Source organism: Numida meleagris, chromosome 20, assembly GCF_002078875.1.
Source record: "Numida meleagris isolate 19003 breed g44 Domestic line chromosome 20, NumMel1.0, whole genome shotgun sequence".
Lineage (NCBI taxonomy): Eukaryota > Metazoa > Chordata > Aves > Galliformes > Numididae > Numida > Numida meleagris.
The window spans coordinates 1549140-1563692 of NC_034428.1; the positions used below are offsets into that span (position 1 = coordinate 1549140).

Genomic DNA, 14553 nt, shown 5'->3' on the forward strand with positions numbered 1-14553 from the left:
GAAGAAAAACAACAATAACCATCAGACAAATTACATTTGGGATCACTACCTGGAGAAGACTTTGAGACCCTGAAATTCCCCTCAGCAGCCCAGCCAGATACGTGTCCATCAAATCAGTGTATTGGTTCACTCCCACCCTTCATCTCTCTCTCTCTTTTCACCAGCCTGAATGTTTCTCTTTTAAAGAAACTTCCTGGCCATAACATTTTACTGTGTGCAAACAGTTGTTCCCATTGTTTGAGAAAGCCCCAAGCAAAAAAAAAAAGATCTCTTTTTAAGAAGCGCTGAGGACTATTATTGAAGGAGGAGAGATGACACAGCATAGCATTATTTTCATTATACTACTGCTGAACCTGAAAAGGAATGCAAGAGAATCTTAGCCAAGCTTCTCACATCACAAGCAGAGCCAAGCTCTAAGCATCTCTCGTCCTCCTTGGATTTTGCTTAAGCTCACGCTTGTTTACAGTCATGTTTCTATGAAATGCTTTTCTCCTCTGAAGCACACACTGGCATGTCCACAATCTGACCCGAGCAAACTATAATATTGGCCTTCTGAAAAAGTGTGAAAGCCCTTTGATGGTCACGATTTTACAGACGATTAAAGAACAGGCACAGTCCCAGAACAGCATTACAAACATCAGAAGAAATTTCACAAAAAAGCTTCCTGGTCATTGCAGAGTCTATCAATATCTTGCACGATAAAACAATTTATTTCCTACATTCAAGAAAATTTATCTCCTGTACAGCAACATCATTTATTTTTTTAAATAACAAGACGACATCATTTCATAAGGCTTTTTTGTCTAAGCAATTACTAAGTCTTCTGCTGAAGTCCTAAGTCTTTCTTTACAGAGGAGAAACAAAAGCATGGAGCTTACTGACAATTCCTTTATGCTCTTTACCTTCTACACAACGACAGCCAGATTGTAGCACCCACGCATACATGTCCACCCTAGACTGGGACATCAGCTGATCTCCCATGAGGTAGGTATTATGTGAAGAGGTAATGAAATAGTGACTCAAAGGGTAACTCATGTCCTGATTCACTTGGTAGTGTTCTGGGTTGAAAATGTCCCCTGATGGACTCCGCATGTAATTGGTGAAACCTATAAACAAACCATACTATAAATAATACTGTTTTATTCTTTTTGTTGCTGTAATCTTCCTAAAGCCAGCCTAAAAACGCATCCCTACATTCACCAACATACTCATGAACATATCAAGTAAAATAAAGAAGAAAATAACACCACTGTATCCCACCTGGCACAAGACAGTTCTTTGCTCTGACTTTCCTGAAAAACACATCTATATTTAACCAAAAGTTGACATAGTAGGTTTATAATTCGAAAGATTTTGATGGAACACTAAGTGATATAGTGCATAAAAGTCTCTAAAATCTCCCAAAAAATACCAGTTTCACCTCAGTAAATAACAGATACTTCCCCTCCCACAAAAAACAACCCAGTGCCGAACTACTTAAAAGCATTCTCTACATAATCTAATACAATTCTATGACTTTATAGTATGCAAACAAACGTGGTTTCTCATAAGCATTTAAACACTGTTCACCCTCTCCTGCAACAGCTATCCCAGCCAGCTTACCATCAATCCCCAGAGCTCCCGCCTTCTTGTTTTCCGGGCATGGTTCAAACTTGTTGATAATTTCCAGGCAGTGTTCTCTGGTCACATTTGTCATCTGTAAAAGTAACAAAAGTGAAGTGTTAACTAACGATCCACAGCTTCTCCTGTGTATGCTGTTTAACAATTGGTCAGATCATCCTGAGTGGCACTAAGGATTTCCAGTTACACAGTGAGATTCCTGCTCCTGTCAGTCAACATCAGGTCAGATAAGAACTAAACTGCTTTGTGAGAAGTTTCTGCCCTATTGGCAGCTGCCTGATCACATCCAATAAAGAGAGAGTTCCAGTTTGTAGGTCAAATGTGGCTAGTGTTGGTACATACACAGAGCACCCAAATTGAACGAGCTTTGTCACAAATCAATGGGACTCCTTCTTTTGTAGAATTAAAGGATTAATTTGCAGTATGATTTTTTCATTAGCAGAAGTGTTTTTTTAAAGGAAAATAACAAAATGTTTCTTCTTCATGCAGTGGACAGGAAGACAAGCAAGAGAAATGGTACAATCTAATATTCCTGCTATTTACTGTTAACTTATCCTCTAACTATTATCCTTGCTATTACTTAATATGCTTTTCCTGAATAGTGCAGCAAACCCTTTCCATCAAATGTTACACACGACACATGAAAATACGGCCCTGGACACCAGAGGGGCTGACAATAAAGTGGCTAAGTTGATTATGGTTTTGGCAACATGGAATATTTTCTTAGAGGGAAATAAAACACCAGTGTGTCCGCTACAGAATCAATGCCTTTTATGGGGGTAATTTAAAACCTAGTAAACAAAATCAAAGTAACAGCACGGAAAACAAATAAGCAAAAAGTAAACCAAGACTTTATTTGCCCATATGCTGTAGGTTTGCTGGGTTAAAGAAGAAACAACAGAAGGTTTTTCTGGTGCAGCTTCAAACACACAGAATGAACACTTGTTTTCCCTGCACACATTGTGTAAGAAAGGGCAGAACTAGACAAGGGAGAGAAACCCCAGAGGCATGTGTTGTCCATGTCAGTGATTAGCTGAGCTGATTTGTGTCCTTGGGCTAGCGTTCATTTTCCTCTCACCATCTGGAGGATCAATTGACCAATGAAATGGAAACACACCCCAATTATCTAAAATGGTAACTGCCAGAGAGAGGTGGCTTTATCATTCATTCATTTCTTAGACAGCTTTTGAAATTCTGATGGAGCTTTATGACTCACAGGCATGCAGTTTCAAAGCGATCAGGAGAGGAACAAAGCAAAAGACAAGTCAACGCATTTGTTCCTGCACTGACTGCACCTTACCATCCAATTATTTTTCCTCATTTCAGAAACTGCCAGAAGTCTCCAGATAAATGAACACAGGATCGTTCGGGGAGCTCAGGATGTCATCCAGCCAAAAATCCTGCTCAGAGCAGGATCAACTATAAGGTTACACTAGTTAACTCAGGGCTTTATTTATTCTGGTCCTCTCAACCTCCACGGCAGAGGCTGCGCGACCTTCCTGGGAACCTCTTCCATTGGATGAATGTCCTCACTGTACAGATACTAGATGCCCTGCCACTTTCTGGCCTGTCAAGTTACCATGTTTTGGAAAGACCCAAACTTGTTCTGACCAAAGGGTATTTGGGATAAATGTATCAGACTTCCAGGTAGTTTGGTTACAAAGATACCAAATTCCACAGAGGTTCAGGCACAGTGATAGAGGAATGATGTATATGTATGTGGTGGACTGTATGCACAGAGTTAAAAAAAAAAACCCTTTACTGTGTACCACTGCAAAATAAGAAAATCGGTGGTTTTTTTCCCCATGAAAACACATACGTATTAACTGTCAGAAAAATTAACTGTTGATTTCAATTTGCACATGTAACTGAGGAACAAAGTTTCTAATGTGATGGATGTAAATTAGTCCCCTTGTTAAGTACAGTAAGACACTGCAACTCTGCACATAGTTTGGTGGTATTTGCTGAGATGCATAAACAACAATAAGCATAATGTATGGGTTCACTTCAATTCTTGAAGAGAAAAGCTTATAAAGCTATAAACTAATGTTTCTGAAGAACTATAAAATGTCTTAAATTCTAAGTAAAATTAGATATCATCACTATTTACTAGCCAATGTCAAACCCAGATTAATATACAGGGAATATACACACTACCTGGTTTATCAGACAAAAAAAAACTTAGCCTGCTTTAGGCAGGAGCAATGGGAGGAGCCTAAAACTCACTCCAGCAATGCAATGTTGAAGTATTAAAAGACAGCCTACTATGCACTACTGTGTATCCTCAAAACACTTCCCTAGACATGAATAATCCTCTCAGTAGCTCTTCAGAAACGTAATCTACTTTGCAAACTGGGAAAGTGTGACAAATTAGTGTAACATCTCACCATGAACTGTGTGCTAAGACAAAAGCAGAGCCAGAGGCAGCACCTTAGCACTCAGATACTGAACACTGGAAAAATACACCGATGGCATTCTTCTAGATAACACATGAAAAAAAAGGAAGCCATAGACACTATAGTTAGGGGCACAATGAAAGAGCCTACTCAAAGAAGAGGTTGTGAGAGGAAGAAGATTCTAGAAATAGTCTTGCCAGCCTACAAGATGAAAATCAAGAAGCATCTAACTGTCTGTTTTTAACATCCACGCTCTCCAGAGCAAAGCTGCTAAAACAAAAGCAGCTGCTCACTTGCCACATGCATGACTACCATCCTGACCCTTTAAAAAAGACATTGTATCCCCAGTGGCAAACAGAATGGCATGAGACCTGGAATTCTTTTCGTGGTTTAGGCCTACCTTTTGTTCATTCTCCAGAAAGCGTCTCAGATCATCTGTATCCAGGAAGTCCTTGTGGTTGCTGTAGGTGAGCATTAGCAAGTACAAATCACGTCGCGTTGACATCATCTTGTAGAAGGTGCAGAACTCATCAAAGCCTAGCGTGCCCTGGTTGTCATCTGTATCAGCCTCCTGCATTGCATAGCAATAAGGCAATGAAATATCAAACTGCCCTGCAAGAGCCTAAACAAATTTTAAATAAACAAACCTCTGAATAACATGTCACTGAAATTAAATGCACACTGATGCTGCCTGACATGGCTACCCACTGTAGGGCCTGCTAGAACAGACTGGTCAATTAGACTAATATTTGTCATATGAATGCTTTCCCCTTTGAACTTTTTATATGTATGCATTAGTGCATGAGCTAAGAAACCACTTCTGAAGGTCTTTCTTACTGCACAAGAACAAAGGAGGATATGTGACTGAATTTCAGATCAACAGGTATAGCAAAAAAGCAGTGTTCACAACGTGTCTTTATGTTACACAACACTAGACAGTACCCGGTGTAATGCTTTTTTCTGTGAGTAAAAACTTATCTATTACTTATTTCTGGAGCTTTCTTCAATTTACCAAATACACAATGCAGTATCTCTCAATGGAGAGAAAACAAACCAGTTGCTGAATCATTGTTCTTTTAGAAAAATTCCATTTTCATTTCTTACCTTAAACATTTGCTTGACTTTTTGTCGGGGTAGGTTCACATTCAGTTTGTGCATTAGCTGGAGCACTTCATTAATACTCAGACAGCCATCGCCATTTTTATCTGCTTCATCAAACGTCTGCTTCAACCACATTGAACAGGAGTTAAGGAACATCATGGAATATCAAGGAATGTTACTGAGCATTATGTATACATGAATGTTTTCACATTAGCAAAAACTGTATATATGGGGTGGGGAATAAAAGAAAGTTCAAGGTACTATACAATATAACTCTACTCGCGTTATTTCATGAGCAGTTCCTAGATTTGCTATGCTCAAAATTCAACATAGGTTATTTACTCACACTACACTACAGCAGAACTTTGAATTCTGAGCAAATCGAAACGATGCATCACATTTTGTCTTGTACAATCAAATGAAAGAGACAGCTTTACACAGGGAGTAACAGATGAAGGAATATACCTGTATGTTTTTCAGTCCATTCTTGCCCAGTCACCTTTTTCAGTTCACTCTCTTGCCCAGACCAATTCTCTTCAAGGGCTTCTCTGTCTGTCTATGGAAACAGGGAATGCAATGGGAATCACTTTGAAACCTTGAGCCTACTGCTTGCTTTTAGTAAAACAAATACTTAAAGGAATTCTTGTGCTGTTGAGTGCTCTCAACCACAGGAAAATGCTCTCTCAATCAGTTTAGGAAGGATATTGGTCTCTGGTCCTTTGGCGTTTTGAGAGGCTGTCTTCATCACTGATCCCTGCCATCAGATATTTTAGCCCTGTGATCCAAGTACGTGCTTCATCTCCACTGGAAGACACTAGGTCAAGGGATTCCATATGATCTCCATAGTAGATGCTGAAGCAGCAGTTAGGATCAAAACTGCCATCAGCATAGCGCTGAAAGATCTCTGATTGCTTCCCCTCGCAAACCTCTTGGATAGAGTCGATGGAAACTAGAAAAACAAAAGCATATATCTCATTAGTAACCATGCAGGAGAATATTCATGCAGGCTGGCATACAGTAAGATTGCCCTAAAAAGGAATCCCTTTTTGTCTTCAGGTAAGTTATCTCTTTTAATTACACTGATGAATCACACTGCTGCTTGTCCAAGAACATAATAAATGATCTTCCAATTCAATCAAAAAGCAGCTATAACAAAATTAGCCTAAGCTTCAGAATTTACTGAAGTATGAGAACATAAAGACATGATACAATCTGCATATTAATAGAACAGGATAATACTTCTGGCTTCCTTTCCCTTGTCTGTTTCGTTAAGATTCGTAAGGGAGACTATCCTACTCTTCCAAGAGTGAGACTGATTTGAGGATTGTATACTGAAATAAAAAAGCTGAATCATGGTTTTACAAATCTTACCCATCGTGAACAAGTGTAGAATGAGGGAAAAGTATTACTGAGATAATGAAATAGATGCATCCAGCAGACTGGTGCAAAGGCTTCATCCTGACATGGAGAGCAGTCCTAGAAAAATTGGTGGTCTGGGACACATTCAAAGTCTATTGCACTGTGAATACCATCCCTGTTCTAATTCATGCAAAGCGCAGGGAAGATCATGCATGGCCTAGGCCAGACAGAGTGCGTTTATCTTCTAGTCACATTCCTTCCTCTTCAGGTATGTGGACAAAGCAGACGAGAAGTCAATTCCATGTAATTTTATGAAATCAAAATTTCTACCTCTTTGAAAGAGAGGTGAAACAACGAAAATGCCTGCAGTTGGGCAGAACAAAGATTCATCTTATCAATAAATTCCAATTCTTCTGCTTTTCAGTTTAATGTAGAGATGTGCAGATGCTACATATTCACAGCCTGTGCACCTTATAATTACTTGAACAATTTATTTCCCTTGTAATGTTCCTGTTCCCAAGCCGATAGAAGATAAATTCTAATAATAATAGTAAGGGGAAAAAAAAAGACAAATTTTAGTTTTGCTTTGTCGCATTGTTCTCTGGAGATTACAACAAACAGACATCTGTTTGCTGTGGTATGGCTACTGTGCAGCTGGACACAATATTATACACAGACAAATAGCTAATGTTTAAAAGGGAAAAGTTATTAAGGACAAAAACATAAACTGGATAATTAAGTTTCACAGTGCTGAAGGTGAATGATTGTAAGTTGCTAGGAAGCTCCTCTGAAGGAAACAAGTCCTCTTCCTGGTCTGCTTTGAGGCAAATACCTTGAACACTGAAGCCTAGGCTCAATCTGATTCTCTATGATTTTGTGTAACGTTGCCTGGTTTTAATTCCTACTCTTCAGCTTATCTGAAGTACACGTCTCCAAAACCAGCGTTGAGATATGGTCAGAAGACCATTGTACATTTAGGAGTTAGTGCTACATGTAACAGTTACACTGAGGTTGTGCTGTGCTCAGCAGCACGTACAGCTTGCCCTCCTGGCCTCTTATACCGCATACGTACCTTGGCTGTAGGGTAATTTACCTGGCTGACTGTAACTGCTGTCTGCAGGCAGCTCTGACTCAGTACCAGCACTTACACCACCTGTGCGTCCCTGATTTTGTCTACAGCTACAGCAACAAGTATCCATGGGAACATCCTTTGTGTCTGACAGTAGAAATGATGAATAGAATTGTTCGCTCCTGCACAAAACTGTAAGAGCTCAGAAGAGCAAAATGGAGCAACCTCTCCTAGCATGGCATCTACATAGCATGTTGAGACTGACTGATGCTGACCTACAGCATGCCTATACATATATTCCTGAGAAATAAAAAAAAAAAAAAAAAAAACCATTTCAGTGATAAGTACTCTTCAGTCATATACTATACAATTACCCAAGCAACAGGAATGGAAAGGTGAAGGGTAATAATCCTGTAGATAAATCCTCTAGAGAAAGGAAGGAAACCTCACGATCCAAGGGCCCTGATTCACACAGGTTTTGCCTGCAACTCACTTCCAACATACTAAACTGCTGTTACCTGCACAGTTAACAACAGCAATTTAATCCTCATAAACTATTAATCATTATAAAATAACTTTATGCTCCTTGAAATCCAAGTACAATATTTTGCTTGATCACCTGTGAATGAATCAAATCCTTCATGCTGGTTCAGATTCATTCATAAGAGGGCAAGATCCTACCTAGGAGGAATCAGAATAAATGGCTCTGTGGCTGACACTCACTTTTGGCTCTCTCATTCTTTCGGGACGGTCTCCAGCGAATGCATGACTTGTGCTCATCCAGGTAATAGAAGCGGACCAACCCTTTGGAGCCACCACGGAGTTTGATCATTTGGGTACCAGCTTGCATGGAGCTCATACATCTTTCCACTGAAGAGAGAAATAAAGTGATATCAGTATGTCAGGCTTTATTCCCTTTAAAAGTCACCTTTACAAGAAGAAAACATACAAACAACACACAGTTGCTCAATCAACAATTCAACAGATATGATTTTCTGTACTGATACAAGAGGTCATGTCATATGATCAAAGTCAAAAAAACTCTTGGAATCTGAACTTATCTGTAAACATACTAGTTTCCACTCATATTGATAGGTATGGAACATCCATTTGTCAGAATTGGCACAAGGTACATACCCTTCTATTCTTATTCCGAACGCTTAATTTGAGTTCGTGCAATACACAAAATACGTGCTGGACACAGAATTAAATTTCACCTGGAAGCCTGGATTCTTGGCCACCAAAAACTGGCACAACTTCATCAACCTCAGGAGAGTTATTTTCAGGAAATGGAAACCTCGCACACTGAGTTCCCATTCTTGTATTTTTACTAAGCAACACTGGACTGATGCAGCAAAGACTCAAAGAGTTTTTTTTTTTATAGTTCATAGTAACATTTATAGTTACTATTAAAAGCTTCAAAGTAAAAATAAATAAAAAAAACATAGAATATAAATCAGTACAGCTTATCCTGACATGAGGAAAAACGAGCCCTGTTTCATGCTTATTGTTACAAAGATGTTCTGATCTCTGTTAATTATGGTTTAGCAGCACTACTGTCTTCTCGGAGTTTTGGTGGTTGGTATGTTTGTGGAGGAGTGGGAGCATTTTAGCATTGAGGATGAAAGGAAGTTGGAGGAATTGAGTCATTTGAATATTTTTATACATGGAGGAGGCTTTGTCTAAAGATCTGTGACTGAAGTCCAGAATGGTTCTGGGTGACGTTACACAGCTCTGGCTCAAGCCCATCAGTTTATAGAAATCCTATGGGCAGCATCACACCACTACCAAGCTCTGCCCTGTTACCTGATCTGGGCAGGAAGCATCCTGGTCACATGCTTCAAAATGACTGCTTTGCCAAATACTGCATGGAAAGGCAAACACATTTCAGAGTCCCGTCTTCATGGCCCTAGAACATGCATCATGTTTCTGAGCCTCCAGAAACCCTTCAGTACGGTGCACTGTAAGAGCAAGCTGTTCCCTTAAAATATTACTGAACCAAAGCAGCTTTCCCAGGTGCCAACAGAAGATTCCCATGGCCATCAAAGGTTCAGCACTGCAAATCCATAGAGAGATAATGATTGCTACGCTTAATAATAACTCTCCAGAAACGATCTTACAGCAATAGCTGGCTCTTTGATAGATAAACTCAAGCTCCACCTCCTCCTGTCAGGAATATCAGTTCCAGTTCAGACAGGAGACAACAAATCTCCTTAAAGTCAACATATAAATAATACATAATGCATGTAAATACACAGCACAAGGGATCTTTCTCAAACAACTATGGAAGCTTAAGAATTTTGTCCCTGCATGCCTGTATATTTAAAATAACCTCACTAGAGTTCAGTGGCCTACTATGGAAGAAGACGACAGGACTGTTCTAGATGTTTGTTTCGAAGACTGAAAACCAGACAAATATTGCACACACAAAAAAAAATCAGAATTCTGGCAACCAAGACCAGAGAGCAAACCTACCATTCTGTGGGTATGGAGGACAGAAAATTTCAAAAGTTCACACATGTCAAAGTGAACAACACAGCATTTGCATTTCCAGGGGAATGAGAAGAGATTAATAATGAAAATATAACTGCGAGGTTCTTGAAGACCAAGAAGTGCACTGGCAACAGATCCAAATAACTGCAAAATAACACAGGACTAGGTCTGTGTCTCCACCACACCACTGCTAACAAAGCTGTCACTAAACAAGATTGAAAAATAAAAGCTCAGATGACACTGCCTTGAGCAATGGAGCGGCAGGCACGCAGCCTGCATCTTACCAAAACGGCCGATCTTCCACCGCGGAGAAGCTACGATGCTGCCGCCAACCCAGAAAAATTCTTCAGCCAGGCGGGCAACTGAAAACTTATTCTGAAGCAAAGGGCTTCCTGTGGCATCCATAGCTGAGACAAAGGGCAGCTTCCAAACGGAACACAAACACTGCAGGCCTCAGCAGAGATTGATTCTGTAGTTGCAAACTTTCAATGTAAGTTATAGAAATATTATTGGGAAAAAACACTTCAACATAATCAGTGATCTCCAAAATCCAGTGGTATACTTCAGGCTGTTACAGAGAGAGCAGTTCATCAGTAACTTCAGGCCTCCTCTTCGTTTAGTTTAGACTACTGAAATAGCAGCAAAATCCTTCTCATTCTGTATGATGTATCTGTGTGTCTGGTTTGGAGGACGGGTACGTTTCAGTTCAGCATTTTAACACAGACAAATGATGGACAGTGAGGCAAAATGGCATGCAGGTGGTTCCACTTATGGACAGAAGGAGCTTCTGACAACGTTCCTTTCCTGTGCTACATTCCCAGCTGTGGAGCACCCACCAAGACAATACACCAGCTCACAGCTGTTGGCTTCCTCCATGCTGCTTTCTTCTGATAGCGACGGCTGCGTAGCAGGACCTCTTCTGTACATCTGACAGCACACAGATTTGCAAGTGCTTTTGCTGATGGCTTTACTTGCTCTTCAACAACCAACAGCAATATCCGTTGCAGTAAATAAGTGCAATGTTAATAGCGTGATCCATCCCCCCTAAGTCACCCTTGCCTTTCACTGTGAATCTGGCGAGGTGCTTAAGCTCTTTATTCTCCTTCCAGTTCTGAAAAACAGGAATGATCCCTTTTTCTTCTCACACAGCTCTTCAAAATATCGTTGTAGGAATCTTCATCTTTTCTTAGAAGGTTCTCCTCAATATTTTAATGGGAATATTTCTCTCCAGGCAGCAAAAACTAGATACGCTGAAAACACAGCAACATGTATGCTTGAATCCTAAATCCCCCGTACTCACTAATCCTAAAGCTGTGGTTCTGCCCTATCCAGTCAAGGGATTTAGGTGACACATGTTACAGCTGTAGAAAAATAAGAAGGTTAAAAAAAAAAGTGCTTTGTTTTTCTTCTTAGTTAGCAGCATGTTTTCATCTCACAATCTGTGTGGTAGTGTCTTTGCAAAATGAGACAACCCCACAGAAGACGCTTTCCTATGAAACAAGTCAGCCAGCTACATTGTGCAGAACAAATGCAGTTCACAGAAACCAGGAACAGAATGCATGAAGAGTGGCAGAGGTAAAAGCAGGTGAGCATGAATTTTTAAATAGCACTAAGTTACTACCTCATTCCCTTTGAAGTGCATCCAATAAACTCCAAACACAGAAATCTGTCATTTATGTTATCACAACCTCTTAATCTACACTAAGCACAATATACAATTGCTCTTGCCATCTGTGATCTGCACAAGAAACGCAACATGCTTCTAGCTTGATAAACTAAACAGAAATTGCCCATTTAAAATGTACTCATTAAGTACTTCCCACTCCTCCTTTCACAGTTTGCAAAAGCTTTATAAGAGAGAATTCTAGAGGTGACTGATTCTCAAGCGCAAGTTGTTTATTTCACTGACTGTGTACAGACATCTTAGAGTAGACCAGCCTCAGAGTTTAGCCACAGATTTCTTCAAAAATAAAAACCAAACTGAGTCTTGGCTACAGGTAAAGGGCAGCAACATGCCTCTGTACATCCCTGTTGCTTTCTTTTACTGACTTGAGTGAAGCAACAGCCTTCCCTTCTCCTAATATGTCTTTCAAGAGTAAATTAGTGAGATGCCTGCAAGCCAATCATTCTCTTCTATAAAATGCTAAGACACCTATAACCACATAACTGAAAAGCGTGAAGCTACAAGAACCCCTGAAATACTGTTCTAAAGATCCTAATCCCTTTTCACACAAAGCCAGACCTTGCATGGCCAGATCTGAGAAATGCAAGCTTAATTACTTGCTCTGCCCCATACTTCCCTGAATTTCTTAAATAAATAAGCAAATACCTTTGGGTAGTTTCCCTGCTACAGATTATCAGATCTTTGTTTCCAAAACAGGGAACGCACCTTAACAAGGGAGGAGACACAACTGAACTCTAGGTCCGCAATTAAAAGCAGACAGAGCTAAGGAAACTCCTGCAGCAAACCAAAAATGCCAATATATTAATTTCATAGTTGAGAACTAGAATTTCACACAAGCCAGACTTTGCACATGGATTTATTTTCATTTTAGTACAGAGAAATTCCTGTTATTTATAATATCGGAAAATAGAAATTCTCTCACTGTCCAAGTTCAAGTCAGATTTATACTCTAAGACCCACCAAGAAGAGGTTAATTCAGATCCTTCCAGCTGACACAGCTCTCCATCCTTCAGGCCTAATGATCACAGATGGAGAAAAATAACATCTTTTTAAAAGTCCTTCTATTTACTGATTGTGGCTGGATACTAAGTAACTGTAGGGGAAAGAAGCAGAAAATAACAAAGGGTTAAACGTGACTTAATCCCTCTCCCAACTCTTAAGCTACAGAGCTGAGTACTTAGGATATAAGCCTATTGAAATGGGTTTCTATTCTTGCCCCGCTTGACATCCTCAGAAAAATCTTGCTCACCTGACAAAACGGCGCAGATTAAAGACTTCCTCCCATGGCACTCAAAAAAGTTATTATTCTCCGGGTGTACCAAAGGCTTTTCATGGCTCAAAAAGATTTAAAACCAAACAGCATTTCAGTCTGCAGGCTGCCCTGTGGCTGTTCTAAAAGTGGGATTCAGAAGACATGAAGAACAATGCTGGAATGTCAAAGGTCTTGTCAAAGAACATGCTCACTGCCACAAAGGGGCAGAGAAGTCAGACTGCATCACACAGAGAAAGAACGTGTTGCAGAAGATACAGGAACACAGCACACATGGTTTGGAAGAGGGAAGCGAGTAAAATGAAGATCCTCCCGAGGCAAATGGGTTGGTGATGAATGCAATCTATCAGGATGGGTGGATTCATTTCCAGCGCGTGCTTTAATGCTGAAGCAAGGGAAAAGTGTTAAAAATTTTATTTAATGCAAAGGGAAACAAACACAGCCCTTAGTAGAAAAGAAAAAACTAAAAATTTGAGTGTAAGAAATTTTAATAGCTAGTCCAGATTCTGATCTCTTGTGCTTCCTGTACATCGAGGTTCAAGCATGAAACAGAAGTAACACAAGAGGTAAATTAGGCTCCCAGCACAGCAAGAAGTTTGTGTGTGTCACCTAACAGCACACAGACACAACTACACTTCAGCTGAAGTCAGCACAGAAAATATTTCAGGTGTCCACAGTGAACTAGTTTTCAAACAATATATGTATTTTCAATATATTAGCTTCCAGAATATTGAACGTTACAGAGCTTGTACTATAACAGGTCTGTAAATCCTCAAGGATTAGATTTGTCACTTCACAGCTATGCACTCTGCTTATCCTTGCATGAACACGCTTCACACTACAGACCCACTTTACCAGATTAACAAACTAACCTCATGGCACAAGGCTGACTCTACAATGCTTAGAAACACATGGGCAGCAATTACTGACACATATATGAACGCTAATACAGGTATCACTATTTCCTATTTCCCACACATGGAAATCTTGCTCCTAATGGCTGCAGAATAGAAAGAAAATGATTGCTAACTTGCAGTAGAAGTAACAAGATAAAAGGAGGAAACAAAAGGTTTTGATGTCAGCTGGCATGCAGACATTATCTGCGCTCTCTCTCCTCCACTTTTCTCCTTGCCTTTGTACTTTCAGCTATACACAGCAGTCAAAAGGCCTAGAAAACCTGCAGAAATTACAGCTACCACTACATCTTAGATACATCTGCATAAGATACCACTGCCTAAGGTCTTCATATAGATTAGTAAACCTGTCTTTGTCATTTGAAACACTAAATGCTGAGGTGCTTCAAAAGGAAAACAATGAAAGCATACAACTGGCTGAAATGCACATCACTTAGTACAGTTTAGAAATACATCTGAGTAACAGTACAGGCTCAGAACACAAGATACATGAACAGCAGGAGCACAGCAATCCTCCCTTGAACTGAAGTTATGAAGCTCTTTCAATATTGCTAAATGCATAATTTATGTCCCCCCCCCTTTTTTTTTTTTTCTTTTCCCCATAAGGATACTGCTTTCTAATGGTCCAAAGCAGCATGATCTAGACA

At 39.8% G+C, this 14553-nt stretch overlaps 1 protein-coding gene across 11 annotated transcripts in view; it reads right to left on the bottom strand.

Annotated features, from left to right (window-relative positions):
• The window catches only part of PLCH2 (phospholipase C eta 2), an 82369-nt gene that overhangs the window by 24446 nt on the left and 43370 nt on the right, over positions 1-14553 (bottom strand). For 8 of the 11 annotated variants that reach the window (XM_021417553.1, XM_021417552.1, XM_021417551.1 and 5 more), the window contains 6 exons: positions 8269-8415; positions 5823-6066; positions 5121-5250; positions 4417-4587; positions 1603-1696; positions 903-1106 (listed from right to left, as the gene is read on the bottom strand). In XM_021417553.1, the coding sequence (XP_021273228.1) occupies positions 903-1106; positions 1603-1696; positions 4417-4587; positions 5121-5250; positions 5823-6066; positions 8269-8415 (990 nt within the window). Of the gene's footprint in view, positions 1-902; positions 1107-1602; positions 1697-4416; positions 4588-5120; positions 5251-5582; positions 5783-5822; positions 6067-8268; positions 8416-12682; positions 13377-14553 lie in introns of those variants that run through there. The other 3 variants (XM_021417558.1, XM_021417557.1, XM_021417560.1) reach the window with 3 other exon arrangements.